Genomic DNA, 14,953 nt, shown 5'->3' on the forward strand with positions numbered 1-14,953 from the left:
ATTCTGTCACTCTGGCATCATATTTTGAACTTATTTTAACACAATGCTCTCCTGTCAGGCCCATATAGGTGAAGTGATACGCAGTCAAAGGTTGAATACCACCACTATAGAATTACACCACAGCATGCTCGAACAACAATCTTTATTGCAAATTTATATGTCCATTAAAAACTAGTTTTCTCCCATGTGCTCAAGAACACTATGGAACTACTCACGACACATCATAATGAGCATATTTAGAGGTGTAATGATAAATATGACAATATGAAAGTACAAATCATTCACCAATAAAGCACACAACGTCAACCGCCAAAGCATCAATTAAAACAAATAAGTGATAACAGTAACTGATCCACTCCAATTGTACATAGATAGATGGAGATGGAAAATAGGGTGATGGTGTTGCTGGGGGAGATGATGAAGATGTTCCCTTTGATGCACCAGAGTTGGTGATGACGATTACTTCAAATTCCTCCTGCTAGAGAGGACATGTCTTAACGGAAACAATCATCCAAGAAGAGACATAGGGTTCTACCTCGAAGAGGCAATAGAAAAGTTCTTGAAAAACGATATGCAGTCTACGCCTCTAGGGGAGGGCATATGCATCGGAGAGGACACCTGGCGAGGCCTATGGATCCCAAACGCCATGTGTAGGCATCTTGGCAGGTAGGGCGCCTAGGGTGGGCCCACCAGGCACCCCGTGGCTACCTCATAGTGGCCTAGTGACTTTTTTCATACATATATCAACCCATATTTTTATTATATATTTATGTTCTTGAGAGAATATATTTTCTTCATGAGCTTTTATTTTCCCCTTCTGGCAGCCTCTTCCGTAATTATTTAGGCAATTTTCTACATTATAAGATAAATCCAAGTCAAAAAGAATAAAAAATAATTTAGTATGCATAAAAGTAGAGTACTCATCCTCGGAGATTGTAATGCAAAAGCACGTGTTACTTAACTCCTACTCCCTCTATAAAGAAATATAGTAGCATTTAGATCACTACTTTAGTGATCTAAACGCTCTTATATTTCTTTACGAAGGGAGTACTTCCTTGCAAGTTTAGCTTTTGCATTCCTACTTTGTTTTAGACTTCCATTTGTAGCCGTTTCTAAGGTTCCAAATAGAAAAGCTAAAGCTTGACTAACATAAAATTTGGAGTAGAATTTATTTGATAAGAATATTAACCCCCTCCCCCACTATTCCATAGAACTCGGTCCAGCATGGACCTTTATGACACTACAGGATATCTAGCAACCTAGACAACACATTGTCATCATAGAGAGTCCAACTTTCATTAAAAAGATATATGAATTTTGCAAGAAAAATACAAGCTTCACAAGTTGAGGGTCATTAGCCTCAACTTTTGGTGTTTTTGCTGAAAACTCGGTGAAGAAATCTAGATGACACATTGTTGTAATGTACCAAAATCACCATGAACTCTTCTCCCGCTTTGGTCTGAATGTGTGTGTGTGTGACACGTGGGACTTTAGGTGTCATATATTATGACAATTTGTTTTGGCAAAAACATACGGGTCAGGTCCTGCTACAATGGTATGCCTTTTCCAACATGATGTCGGCTCGACCCATTTTTGGACAAATACATCCAATAACTACAACCCACTTTGAGTTGTGCCCAACTTGCCGGTCTACCCCGTTTAGTGTCAAACGCATCTTCACATGTTTTGGGTTAAGCTTGTTTTTATACTCGTTTAGACCGAGCATATTCTTCTGTCTGTTTGTCATAGTTCTTATGATTGGGCCTATCAAAAGGCCCACTTAAGAATTGTTGCGGTTAAGCCTATTTAGAAGGTCCACTTAAGATCAAAATAAACCCTAGCTTCCCCTATATATATAGTCCTACACCATCCACCTTATTCTACACCGCTTCTAGTCTAGTACCTAGATATGACAACCATTCACCTTTTATCTCCGCCGTCTCATCTCCCATGGTCACAACAATCGCCATAGCTTGTAAAATGTTTCGCCGCATCGACCCCTCCAATAAATCTCCCAACCCCAGGCTACCCTAATCTTGGAGCTCCCTCTTCAATCGGTACTATTCTGAATTTTGTTTGTTTACAATCAAATAGTGATAGATTTGATGTAAGATATTATATCTAATCTGTGCATATGTTTTTTTATTTGTATTTTGGATGATATTGGTTTAGATCTATGAACACAATAGATGTCTGGTCGTTATATTTTTGCGGCGGCGGTGCGTTTGCTACGATAACATGGTGTTTGCTTAGTAAGTGAGGAAAGATATTGTACCATGCACTACATGGAAATGATGTCACAACGACGCGGTGGCCGGCAAGGGTGTGGCGGCGGCGTTTGTGAGAGGGAGGTTGTGAGGATGAGGGTGTTTTGGTGTTTAAGTTGTTGATAGTGTGGTTCAAAAAATATTTATCCTTTTCTTTAGGGTTGAAAAGGTTAGTTCATAATTGGAAACAAAGTAGAATTGCGGGATAGGATTTGTGGCACGCAGATGAGGGGGTATCGAACCCCTCGCGCATGCTTTTTCTGTTGATTTTCAATTCAAAACTTTCATATATTTCCAACCAAAAGTTTAAATTAAGTTCTGTTTTGAGATTCATGTTGCTTGTGAATATGTTTGGTAAGTTTTAAGTGTCAAAACTTAATAGGAATGGATGACAAAATGGTAAAGATTAAGAACTGAATCTGTAAGAATCGGGACTAGATCTTAGAAAATGTAAAACGACTTCACGGATCCCGGAACAATCGTGCGGCCGGGTTGGGCTGCGGAAGTGCGTGCCCCCGAGAGTTTTCGATAGAGTTGGTTAGATTTGACACCTTTCCGCTTTCATTAATTCTTCATATATCTCTTCAAAGAAAATCTTAAATTTGAGTGTAATTAATGTATTAATATTTTTCAAAAAATCAATTAATGTATTAATCGACATGTTGATTTCCCTGTACTCCATTTGCATTTGTTTTTGGGAAAGCAAAGATAGCGATAGATCCGCATATTTGGAAACACGGCCGGCGAGACCGCGTTCGGTCGGTCGGTCGGTTAATTTGTACTCTATCCGTTTACGAACCCAACTCGACGGCCAAGGAAAAAAGAGTAGGACTCTCGGCGCCCAAGGAACCTTCCCTTATATGCGCGTCCCTCCTTTCCAATTGTGCAGGTCATGACGCAGCGCCCAAACAAAACTCTTCCTCCGTGGAGCGGCGCGTACAAGATCGACGAAATCCAGCTTGCCTGTCTCCGTCACGCTCACGCCGCCAAGGGAGATCTCCCGTGAGGTGGAATGGAGAAAGAATCCCGACCCGCTGAGTATCACCGGCTCGAGCCGGAGGAACCAGAGCCCGTCGCCAGCCCTGGCGCCGCCGCCGCCGCGGGTCCCATCTACGACGTGTACATGGACGAGTTGGAGGCGGAGGAGGCGTACCTGGAGGGCCTCGACGTCCCCGCGGGTCCCGTCGTCCTCGACGCGGACACGGAGGAGGCCGTGGCGGCGGCGGTGGAGGCGGAGCGGCAGGCCGCCATGGCCGCCGACGAGGAGATGGCGCACGCGCTGCACATGCAGGACCTCGTGGAGGCGGAGGAGTGGGAGCTGCGTGACCTGGACCTGGAGCAGCCGCCCGGCGACTACCCCGCCTCCTCCAGGGCCGGCGTCGGCTTCGGCGCCAGGGCCACCGCGGATAACTTCTTGGAGTTGGAGAGACAGAGCGGGACCTTCGAGAGCATCCATGAGGTGGAGAGCGGAACCGTCTTCCTCGGCAATTCGAGAATCCCGGAACCCCTCGAGTGTCTGGAAAGTCTGCCAGGCCCAAGCACTGCCGGCGTCGCCGCATCTCCGGCGAGACGGACCATCCTCTCCCAAAACGCCGCCGGCTCCTCGTCAAGCCAGCAAGTCCCCGGACACGGGGTAGCCGCTACTGTGCCAAGCGTGACCCCGCCCGTCAGCTTCGTCCCATCGACAAGAAGATGCGGCGCTCTCTGCGCGATCGCCCCGCGGGCAAGACCAATCGGTCCTTTCGACGACCCCGTTTCCGTGAAAAGACGGGCCCTCCTCGCCGACGCCGCCTCATCGGTTATGTTCCCCGCAATGCAAGAAGGGCACGACAACGGCTGGTACGAGTGCATCGTCCTCGACGCTGCTGTGAAGCTAGAGCAGCCGGAGAAGCAGGGATTGCTCGAATCTTTGCAGCTGTGCCTTCCAAGATCTGATGAACCCTGCAAGCCCGCCGTCGCGGCCGCCGGCGAAGAAGAAGAGGAAGAAGAGGGCGGATTCTCCCTTCCGAAGTTCTGCCAGAGGTGGGGCGTCAGCCCGTCCGACCTCGAGCCCGACGCGCCCGGCCCGTCGACGGCGAAGGTGCCCCCTCTGGCCGACGACGAGGTGCCCACGTTCGACTGCGGCATCTGCATGGACACCCTCCCCGTCTTCGACCTCTTCCACGGGCTCCCCTGCAAGCACAAGTTCTGCGCGACGTGCATGACCACGTACGTGGAGGGCAGGATCCGGGCGAGCGAGCTGCCCATCCCGTGCCCCGACGCGGCGTGCAAGGGCAAGGAGAACGCCGTCCTCCACCCGGAGAAGTGCAAGAAGGCGATCGACTACGGCGCGTTCGGCGACTGGGGCGCCCGGCTCACCGAGAGCGCGCTCCCGCCGGACCGGCGCGCGTACTGCCCGAACCGGCGGTGCGGGGTCATCCTGGAGACGAGCGGCCAGGCGGAGCCGGCCATGGCGCCGTGCCCGGCGTGCAAGCACCTGCTGTGCGCCACCTGCGGCATGGAGTGGAGCCCGGACGGGGCGGCCGGCGAGCACGACTGCGCCAAGGGCCCCGACGCCGCGCTCGTGCGGAGGCTCGCGCAGGAGCGCCAGTGGAAACAGTGCCCGAGCTGCAGGATGATCGTCGAGAGGAGCTTCGGATGCAATCGAATGACATGCAGGTATTACTCTCAGTCTCATCTCAATTGATCCTTTATGCTCTGTTAATTTCCTGTTATCTGAATTTATTTCACATATCAAGTTTTCTAGAGCTAAGTAAAACACTTAATTATTAGCTGTATTCATCAGGGGGGAAGGGAACTATCATTGTCATCTTTATGTTTTACATCATCTAGTGTAGTAAAACCTACTACCAACACTTAGTTCAAAGTACTTTACCGTGCATAATTCGTATTCAAATGTAAAACATTTTCATAAGTATCGTCGGATGAGTAGGAAATATCAAACCTCAAAATGATTTGGTACACTTGGTTTGCTGCGCTCTTGCGCGGCCATGTTTTTTGGCATGTTTAGGACATATTCAACGATGACCCGCAAATTCCTTCGGTATTTGTTCGAAAATCGGTATGGACCAGTGTCCGGACACTGATACAAAAGCCGGCCATTGAACCGTACCCGCATCCATTTGAAAACAATTATGTGTTAGTAAAATAAAACAGCTTCCACCAAGGTAAAATAAAACACCTTTCACAAACTTGTTGCTTCCGCCAAACACCTTCCGTTCAATTGTGTGTTAGTAAAATAATCAATTAAGCTCACTAATGCACACCATCCGCGAAACACCTTTCGTTCACATGCACACCTTCCGCCAAATTACCTTCTGTTCAATTGTGTGTTAGTAAAATAATCAATTAAGCTTACTAGTATACACCTTCCGCCGAACACCTTCCGCCAAACACTTGCATGATTCATACTAACTCCGTCTTAAAATAAGTGTCTCAACTAGTATAAAGTTGTACTAAGTTTAAGACACTTATTTTGGGACAGAGGGAGTAGTAGTTTCCGCCAAAGCAAAAAAATTAGCCGCAGCTATTCGCCATCTGGATGGAGAGCGGACACGTGGTTGCTTTTGGTTCATCATGTGGATGTCCAGACTCCCGTAAAGCTTCCCACATTTGTCTTCAGTTTGCCAAAAAAACGTCCGGACCGCCCGCGAACCGATACAGAACCGTGTTGGATGACAAATTGTGTCCGGACAGCGTGGTCCGGAAGCTTGCGGGAGGTTTGTGGGTCCGTCTTGGAGATGCCCTAAGGACATCATGAGAATCTGGTGTTGTTATTGCAAAATGAAAAAGAATCCGGTACGGTGTTGTTTTTCAATAAGCTGTGCTGTATTGTTTCGGCCGGTTAACTCAATTGATTGTGGCCAACTTGATTGGTTACAAGTTGCAACTGGTCAGCAAGACATGCCGTTTTTAGCTTCTGAGACAACCTGCAGTGATCAACATATAAACGATATTTTTCTTCTTCACAAAGCTCATGGTCATATAAACGATATTTTTCTTCAAATACAGTTTTGTAATCTAGTTTTAAAAAATTTGGCTGCACGAATTATATAGAGGTATATATGTAAGGTCTGATGTTCTATCACTCCCATGTTTGCACCGTTTGCTGATGTGTGTATCTGAATCTGCCAGTGCATATACATCACACTGCCTTTCGATGTATAATGCTATCATTTTTTTAAATTCCTATATAGTTTGCACCGTTTGCACTCGTCCATTCCTATATGTTTTGCGTTTCGAACGCCATACTGACTGAACTGTTTTGTGTTGAAGGTGCGGCTTCGTCTTCTGCTACCAGTGCGGGCGCCCCATGAGCAGGGGGCAGCCGGGATTTGCAGGCCAGCTGGAGCCATGCCGGTGCCACGACGCCGGGCTCGCGTTCGCCTTCGCGCACCACCACCAGGCCCACCACATCGAACTGAACGTGCCGGCGCTGCCCCCGCTCCAGGAGGAGGAGGCGGCGGCGGTGGAGGCCATCCTCATGAACAGGCTGCCGGTGTGGGACGCAGAGCCGGAGGAGCCGCCCGTTGTCCCCGCAGACGGGCCGCGCCGCCGGCAGGAGGAGGACGACGGCATTCACCAGCCCGGCCATCAAGATGACCCAGACGTGGAAATGGAAAACTTCTTTTACTAGTTGGCTTGGTTCGATCGGTTGTGTCTCTGCATGCACAGGGGAGCTGGACGGCGACATGCGTGGCCGAGTGTTCTTCATCTCTCTGGTAGATGATGACAATGTCTGTTTCCTTCCCGGTTGGGGTTCGATGAATTTTATACAAGTTTGGATGATTGGATTGCTGAGTGTATCGGACTTCAGTATCCCATATGTGTTAAACTATTACATGCCACATATTCTACTTCCGTTCTACTAAAGTGATCTAAACACTCTTACATTTTTTAATGGACGGGGTATAATGTAGTGTGTATAATTTTTTTGAAAAGTCAAGCTTCATGAACTTTGACCAAGTTTGTGGATAAAAATATTTACATCTAGGATACCAAACATATGTCCTTAGATTCATCATAACATGTAGTTTCATTCATCATAACATGTAGTTTCATATTTATACACACTAGATTATGGAACGGAGAAAGTATTAAACAGGTTACAGGTGCATGTTTAGTTTAGGTGATCACGTAACTAGATAGGTCCTCTATTTCTAATGTAGTGCATATCTTTGTTATAGTCAAATTTTGCAAAATTCGACCATTTTTAAAGAGAAAATTATTTATATTTATAATACCAAATGTATATCATCGGATACATTGTGAGAAGATTATAGTGCGCATAATTCTTTTGAAAAATCAAATTTTACAAATTTCAACCAAGTTTATACATCGGATACATTGAGAGTTACATACTACTCCCTCCGTTCCATATTATAGCACGCATAGTTTTTTTGAAAAATCAAAATTTACAAATTTTGACCAATTTTATATAGAAAACTATATATATGTACAATACCAAATATATAAAAATGAAACTACATCTTATGATGAATCTAATGATATATGTTCGGCATTCTATAGATGTAAATGTTTTTCTTCGGAAACTTGGTCAAAACTTGTAAGGTTTGATTTTTCAAAACATCTATATGCACTACATTATGGAATGGAGGGAGTATTGTTTATGTTTGATATTGTAGCTATACTATCTCCGTCCCCAAATGGATGGCGTATAAATTGAGTTAAGAAGTCAAAGTTTGACCAAGTATATATTAAGAAAATGAAGATAAACAATGCCAAGTCAGTATGATTATATCCACCATTAGATATATTTTCATAATCTATTTATTCAATAATTGTATATATTGATCTTTTTTAATACATATTTGGTCAAACTTAGAGAGAATTGACTTTTGACTTAACTTATATGTCATCTGTTTAGGGACAGAGGGAGTAGATAGCTTTGTTGGCACGGCGGTTCGAGACTCTACTCCAAACAGCACCTACAAATTCTGCGAAGTAAATTAACTGTGCAGGTCAACATCATGCAGGGAGAAGTCGAGAGAAGAACACAACCAAGACAAGATATTCCGGACCTAGCAACTGCCGTCGGGTTCATTTCTGTTATCGGAGCTCAGCTATCAAATTGCGTATATCACGAACAGCTGGGCTAAGCTGAAGTTTATGTTTTCTGTCCTTTGTGATTCTGAATTTCCTAAGCGAGGACGGCGCGGTTGTGGAAAGATGACTCATCCTTGGCTCTTTCTGGTCTGTCACGATCAAAGTGTAGCACTGCTCTGCTCCGATTCTTACTCGCCAATCTACCAAAAGCGCGTACAAAATTGCGACCAACGACCGGTTTTGAGATAAGTGCACGTTGATACCACACTTGGAGCAGTATCTACGAATCAATACCACTATTCAAATTTTTTACATGTCAATATAATGTTTGAGTCAAGGTGTCACAAACGGTCTAAACCGCGTATAACAGTGGCACCGTGGCCAATCGGCGTGTACTGCCCTGCTGACTCGGCTGGCTCGGTCGGTCTATATGGCTGGGTCGAACTGATTCGAAACCCTTTCTTCACTCTCGCTCTCGGACCCTAGTTATTTGCTCTCGAGCTCTCGCCCTCCAGTCTTGGATTCGCCGACGACCGCCACGCAGTCCGTTGCCGCCACGCCCTGGTGTACGAGGATGAGAGCAGTGCTGACTACTCCAACCTGCAGTACTCCTTCGATGGCATGCAGTACCAGGTCAGTAATAGGGCTAGGGTTAGGATTAGGGTTTCTGATTTGGGATTTAATTTTTGATTTGGAGTTTTGGTTTCGTTTGTTCCTATAAATCCCTGCTAGCATTGAAGACCAAAACTACATGGGCAATTAGACAGAACTCATGGTTCATTGCATTCACAGGGGAACTGAATGGTGACATGCATGAATGGCCGAATGTTTTTCATCTCTCTCGTAGATGATGACAATGTCTGTTTCCTTCCCGGTTGGGATTTGATGAATTTTATACAAGTTTGGATGATTGGATCTGGCTGAGTATATCACACTTAGTATTACATATATGTGTTAAACTGTCACATATTGTCCTTCCGTTCCAAAATGTCCGGGCCTTTAGTTTAATGTTAGTGCATTAATTTTTTGAAAAGTCAAACCTCACAGACTTTTGCGTCTAGAATTTTAATCATATATCGTTAGATTCATCATAACATGTAGTTTCAAATATTATATATTTGATAATGTAGATATAAATAGTTTTCTCTACAAACTTTGATCAAAGTTTGTAAAATTTTACTTTTCAAAAATATTATGCGCGCTACATTACTGAACGGAGAGAGTATTAAAATGGTTACAGGTGCATGTTTTTAGGTGATCACGTAACTAGATACTTCCTCCATTCTATAATGTAGCGTGTACTTTTTTTTTGAAGTCAAATTTTGCAAAAATTGACCATGTTTAAGGATAAAATATTTATATTTAGAATACCAAATGTATATCATCGGATACATTGTGATTTAAATATTCATACAATTGTACATATTTGGTATTGTAGATATACTACCTCCGTCCCCAATTAGATGATGTATAAATTCAGTTAAAAAGTCAATGTTTACTTGTTTGACCAAGTATATATACAAAAATATGAGATAAATAATACCAGATCAATATCATCATATCCATCATTAGATATATTTTCATAATCTATTTATTCAATATTGTATCTGTTGATATTTTCTTCTATATATTTGGTCAAACTTGTGACTGAACTTATACGCCATCTATTTCGGGATAGAGAGAATAGATAGTTTTCTCCATAAACGTGGTCAAAGTTTGCTAAACTTGACTTAAAAAAAATCTATATCCACTACATTATGAAACGGATGGAGTATTGGAGTATTGCCATTGCTGGGCGATTGTTGAGTTTGTAACAGGTTCAAATTGGAAGGATGCATGTTTTGAATGAAATTCAGCACATACCACTAATAATTATCTTTTACGTGTCTCATTCATATTATAAAGATCAAAGTACAAGTAACGTAAGGACCGACATGACAAAACTGAAAAGATAGCAAAACATCTCCGAGCTTGACACCAACGCTCGTCACCTGCCTCCGGCGCCACCATGGCAGCCACCGAAGAAAAGAATGACGGATCACCTCCTCACCCGAACTCGGCGCGGCTATATCGCTGATATGCAGCTTTGCGGACCTCCAAGGTGGCTCATCAAAAGTGAAGCCCTTGCCGTTGAACGAATCAGTCCGGGGCAACACCTCGGACATGAAGGAAATATGCCCTAGAGGCAATAATAAAGTTGTTATTTATATTTCCTTATATCATGATAAATGTTTATTATTCATGCTAGAATCGTATTAACCGGAAACTTAGTACATGTGTGAATACATAGACAAAACAGAGTGTCCCTAGTATGCCTCTACTTGACTAGCTCGTTAATCAAAGATGGTTAAGTTTCCTAACCATAGACATGTGTTGTCATTTGATGAACGGGATCACATCATTAGAGAATGATGTGATGGACAAGATCCATCCGTTAGCTTAGCACTATGATCGTTTAGTTTTATTGCTATTGCTTTCTTCATGACTTATACATGTTCCTCTGACTATGAGATTATACCTTGTGTGCTATCAAACGTCACAACATAACTGGGTGATTATAAAGATGCTCTACATGTGTCTCCGAAGGTGTTTGTTGGGTTGGCATAGATCAAGATTAGGATTTTTCACTCCGTGTATCGGAGAGGTATCTCTGGGCCCTCTCGGTAATGCACATGACTATAAGCCTTGCAAGCAATATGACTAATGAGTTAGTCACGGGATGATGCATTACGGAACGAGTAAAGAGACTTGCCGGTAACGAGATTGAACTAGGTATGATGATACCGACGATCGAATCTCGGGCAAGTAACATACCGATGACAAAGGGAACAACGTATGTTGTTATGGGGTTTGACCGATAAAGATCTTCGTAGAATATGTAGGAGCCAATATGAGCATCCAGGTCCTGCTATTGGTTATTGATTGGAGATGTGTCTCGGTCATGTCTACATAGTTCTCGAACCCGTAGGGTCCGCACGCTTAACGTTCGATGACGATTTGTATTATGAGTTATGTGATTTGATGACCAAAGTTTGTTCAGAGTCCCGGATGAGATCACGGACATGACGAGGAGTCTCGAAATGGTCGAGAGGTAAAGATCGATATATTGGAAGGCTATATTCGGACATCGGAAAGATTCCGAGTGATTCGGGTATTTTTCGGAGTACCGGAGAGTTACGGGAATTCGCCGGGGGAAGTAGTGGGCCTTAATGGGCCATACGGGAAAGGAGAGAAGGGCCCCAAGGGGTGGCCGTCCACCCCCCATGGCAAGTACGAATTGGACTAGGGAGGGGGCGGCGCCCCCTCTCTTTCCTTCTCCCTCTCCTACTCCTTCCCTCTCTCCCCTCTTGGAAAGGGAAGGGGACTCCAACTAGGATTGAGTATCCTAGTTGGACTCCCCCTATAGGCGCGCCTCTCCTAGGCCGGCCTCCTCCTCCTCCCTCCTTTATATATGTGGCCAAGGGGGCACCCCAAAGGACAACAAACAGTCTCTTAGCCGTGTGCGGTGCCCCCCTCCACAGTTCAACACCTCGGTCACATCGTCGTAGTGCTTAGGCGAAGCCCTGCACCGGTAACTTCATCATCACCGTCACCACGCCGTCGTGCTGACGAAACTATCCCTCGGTCTCAACTGGATCAAGAGTTCGAGGGACGTCACCGAGCTGAACGTGTGCAGATCACGGAGGTGCCGTGCATTCGGTACTTGGATCGGTTGAATCGCGAAGACGTTCGACTACATCAACCGCGTTACTAAACGCTTCCGCTTTCGGTCTACGAGGGTACGTAGATGCACTCTCCCCGCTCGTTGCTATGCTTCTCCTAGATAGATCTTGCATGATCGTAGGTAACTTTTTTGATACTACGTTCCCCAACAGTGGCATCCGAGCCAGGTCTATGCGTAGATGTTATATGCACGAGTAGAACACAAAAGTTGTGGGCGATAATAGTCATACTGCTTACCAGCATGTCATACTTTCATTCGGCGGTATTGTTGGATGAAGCGGCCCAGACCGACATTATATGATCGCGTTCATGAGACAGGTTCTACCACCGTGCTTCGCACACAGGTGGCTAGTGGGTGTCTGTTTCTCCAACTTTAGTTGAATTGAGTGTGACTACGCCCGGTCCTTGTTGAAGGTTAAAACATCACACTTAACAAAAAATCTTTGTGGTTTTGATGCGTATGTAAGAACGGTTCTTGCTAGAAGCCCATAGAAGCCACGTAAAACTTGCAACAACAAAGTAAAGGACATCTAACTTGTTTTTGCGAGGCTTGCTGTGATGTGATATGGTCATGACGTGATGATATATAAATTGTTGTATGAGATGATCATGTTTTGTAAAAGTTATCGGCAACTGGTAGGAGCCTTATGGTTGTTGATACGTCTCCAACGTATCTATAATTTTTGATTGCTCCATGCTATATTATCTACTATTTTGGACATTATTGGGCTTTATTATTCACTTTTATATTATTTTTGGGACTAACCTATTAACCGGAGGCCCAGCCCAGAATTGTTGTTTTTTGCCTATTTCGGAGTTTCGCGGAAAAGGAATACCAAACGGAGTCCAAACGGAATGAAACCTTCGGGAACGTGATTTTTAGGAAGAATATGATCCAGGAGACTTGGACCCTACGTCAAGAAACAAAGGAGGAGGCCACGAGGTAGGGGCGCGCCTACCCCCCCCCCCCCCCCCCCCCCCGGCGCGCCCTCCACCCTCGTGGGCCCCCCTGTTGCTCCACCGACGTACTCCTTCCTCCTATATATACCTACGTACCCCCAAACGATCAAAGACGGAGCCAAAAACCTAATTCCACCGCCGCAACCTTCTGTACCCACGAGATCCCATCTTGGGGCCTGTTCCGGAGCTCCGCCGGAGGGGGCATCGATCATGGAGGGCTTCTACATCAACACCATAGCCTCTCCGATGAAGTGTGAGTAGTTTACCACAGACCTTCGGGTCTATAGTTATTAGCTAGATGGCGTCTTCTCTCTTTTTGGATCTCAATACAATGTTCTCCCCATCTCTCGTGGAGATCTATTCGATGTAATCTTCTTTTGCGGTGTGACCGATGAATTGTGGGTTTATGATCAAGTTTATCTGTGAACAATATTTGAATCTTCTCTGAATTCTTTTATGTATGATTGGTTATCTTTGCAAGTCTCTTCGAATTATCAGTTTGGTTTGGCCTACTAGATTGGTTTTTCTTGCAATGGGAGAAGTGCTTAGCTTTGGGTTCAATCTTGCGGTGTCCTTTTCCAGTGACAGTAGGGGCAGCAAGGCACGTATTGTATTGTTGCCATCGAGGATAACAAGATGGGGTTTTTTTTATCATATTGCATGAATTTATCCCTCTACATCATGTCATCTTGCTTAAGGCGTTACTCTGTTCTTATAAACTTAATACTCTAGATGCATGTTGGATAGCGGTCGATGTGTGGAGTAATAGTAGTAGATGCAGGCAGGAGTCGGTCTACTTGTCTTGGACGTGATGCCTATATACATGATCATACCTAGATATTCTCATAACTATGCTCAATTCTGTCAATTGCTCAACAGTAATTTGTTCACCCACCGTAAATACTTATGCTCTTGAGAGAAGCCACTAGTGAAACCTATGGCCCCCGGGTCTATCTTCATCATATTAATCTTCCAACACTTAGTTATTTCCGTTGCTTTTTACTTTGCTTTTATTTTACTTTGCATCTTTATCATAAAAATACCAAAAAAAATATCTTATCATATCTATCAGATCTCACTCTCGTAAGTGACTGTGAAGGGATTGACAACCCCTTATCGCGTTGGTTGCGAGGATTTACTTGTTTTGTGTAGTTGCGAGGGACTCATGCGTAGCCTCCTATTGGATTGATACCTTGGTTCTCAAAAACTGAGGGAAATACTTACGCTACTTTGCTGCATCACCCTTTCCTCTTCAAGGGAAAACCAACGCAGTGCTCAAGAGGTAGCAAGAAGGATTTCTGGCGCCGTTGCCGGGGAGGTCTACGCAAAAGTCAACATACCAAGTACCCATCACAAACCCTTATCTCCCGCATTACATTATTTGCCATTTGCCTCTCGTTTTCCTCTCCCCCACTTCACCCTTGCCGTTTTATTCGCCCTCTCTTCTCGTTCGCCTCTTTTGCCCGTTTCTTGTTTGCTCGTGTGTTGGATTGCTTGTTTGTCACGATGGCTCAAGATAATACCAAATTATGGGACTTTACCAATACCAACAATAATGATTTCCTTAGCACTCCGATTGCTCCTCTTACCGATACTGAATCTTGTGAAATCAATACTGTTCTGTTGAATCTTGTCATGAAAGATCAATTCGCCGGCCTTCCTAGTGAAGATGCCGCTACTCATCTAAATAGCTTCGTTGATTTGTGTGATATGCAAAAGAAGAAAGATGTTGATAATGATATTGTTAAATTGAAGCTATTTCCTTTTTCGCTTAGAGATCGTGCTAAAGCTTGGTTTTCGTCTTTGCCTAAAAATAGTATTGACTCTTGCAATAAGTGCAAAGATGCTTTTATCTCTAAGTATTTTCCTCCCGCTAAGATCATCTCTCTTAGAAATGATATTATGAATTTTAAGCAACTTGATCATGAACATGTTGC

General features: G+C 44.4%; 1 protein-coding gene across 1 annotated transcript; it reads left to right on the forward strand.

Annotated features, from left to right (window-relative positions):
- Window positions 1-1,912: 1,912 nt before the first annotated feature.
- LOC109780759 (uncharacterized) lies at window positions 1,913-7,167 on the forward strand. Its single transcript, XM_020339340.4, has 3 exons — window positions 1,913-2,057; window positions 3,157-4,925; window positions 6,543-7,167. Exons 2-3 carry the CDS (start codon window positions 3,280-3,282, stop codon window positions 6,901-6,903), a joined length of 2,007 nt encoding a protein of 668 aa, XP_020194929.1. The 5' UTR covers window positions 1,913-2,057; window positions 3,157-3,279; the 3' UTR covers window positions 6,904-7,167.
- The last annotated feature ends 7,786 nt before the right edge of the window (window positions 7,168-14,953 follow it).

This window comes from Aegilops tauschii, chromosome 5 (genome assembly GCF_002575655.3).
Source record: "Aegilops tauschii subsp. strangulata cultivar AL8/78 chromosome 5, Aet v6.0, whole genome shotgun sequence".
NCBI classification, from domain to species: Eukaryota; Viridiplantae; Streptophyta; class Magnoliopsida; order Poales; family Poaceae; genus Aegilops; species Aegilops tauschii.

What these genes read in the sequence shown, in the direction of transcription:
- LOC109780759 (XM_020339340.4), top strand. Translation starts at nt 3,280, where the DNA reads ATGGAGAAAGAATCCCGACCCGCTGAGTATCACCGGCTCGAGCCGGAG. An exon ending in TGCAATCGAATGACATGCAG is followed by an intron (nt 4,926 to 6,542) that starts GTATTACTCTCA and finishes TTTGTGTTGAAG; the next exon opens with GTGCGGCTTCGTCTTCTGCT.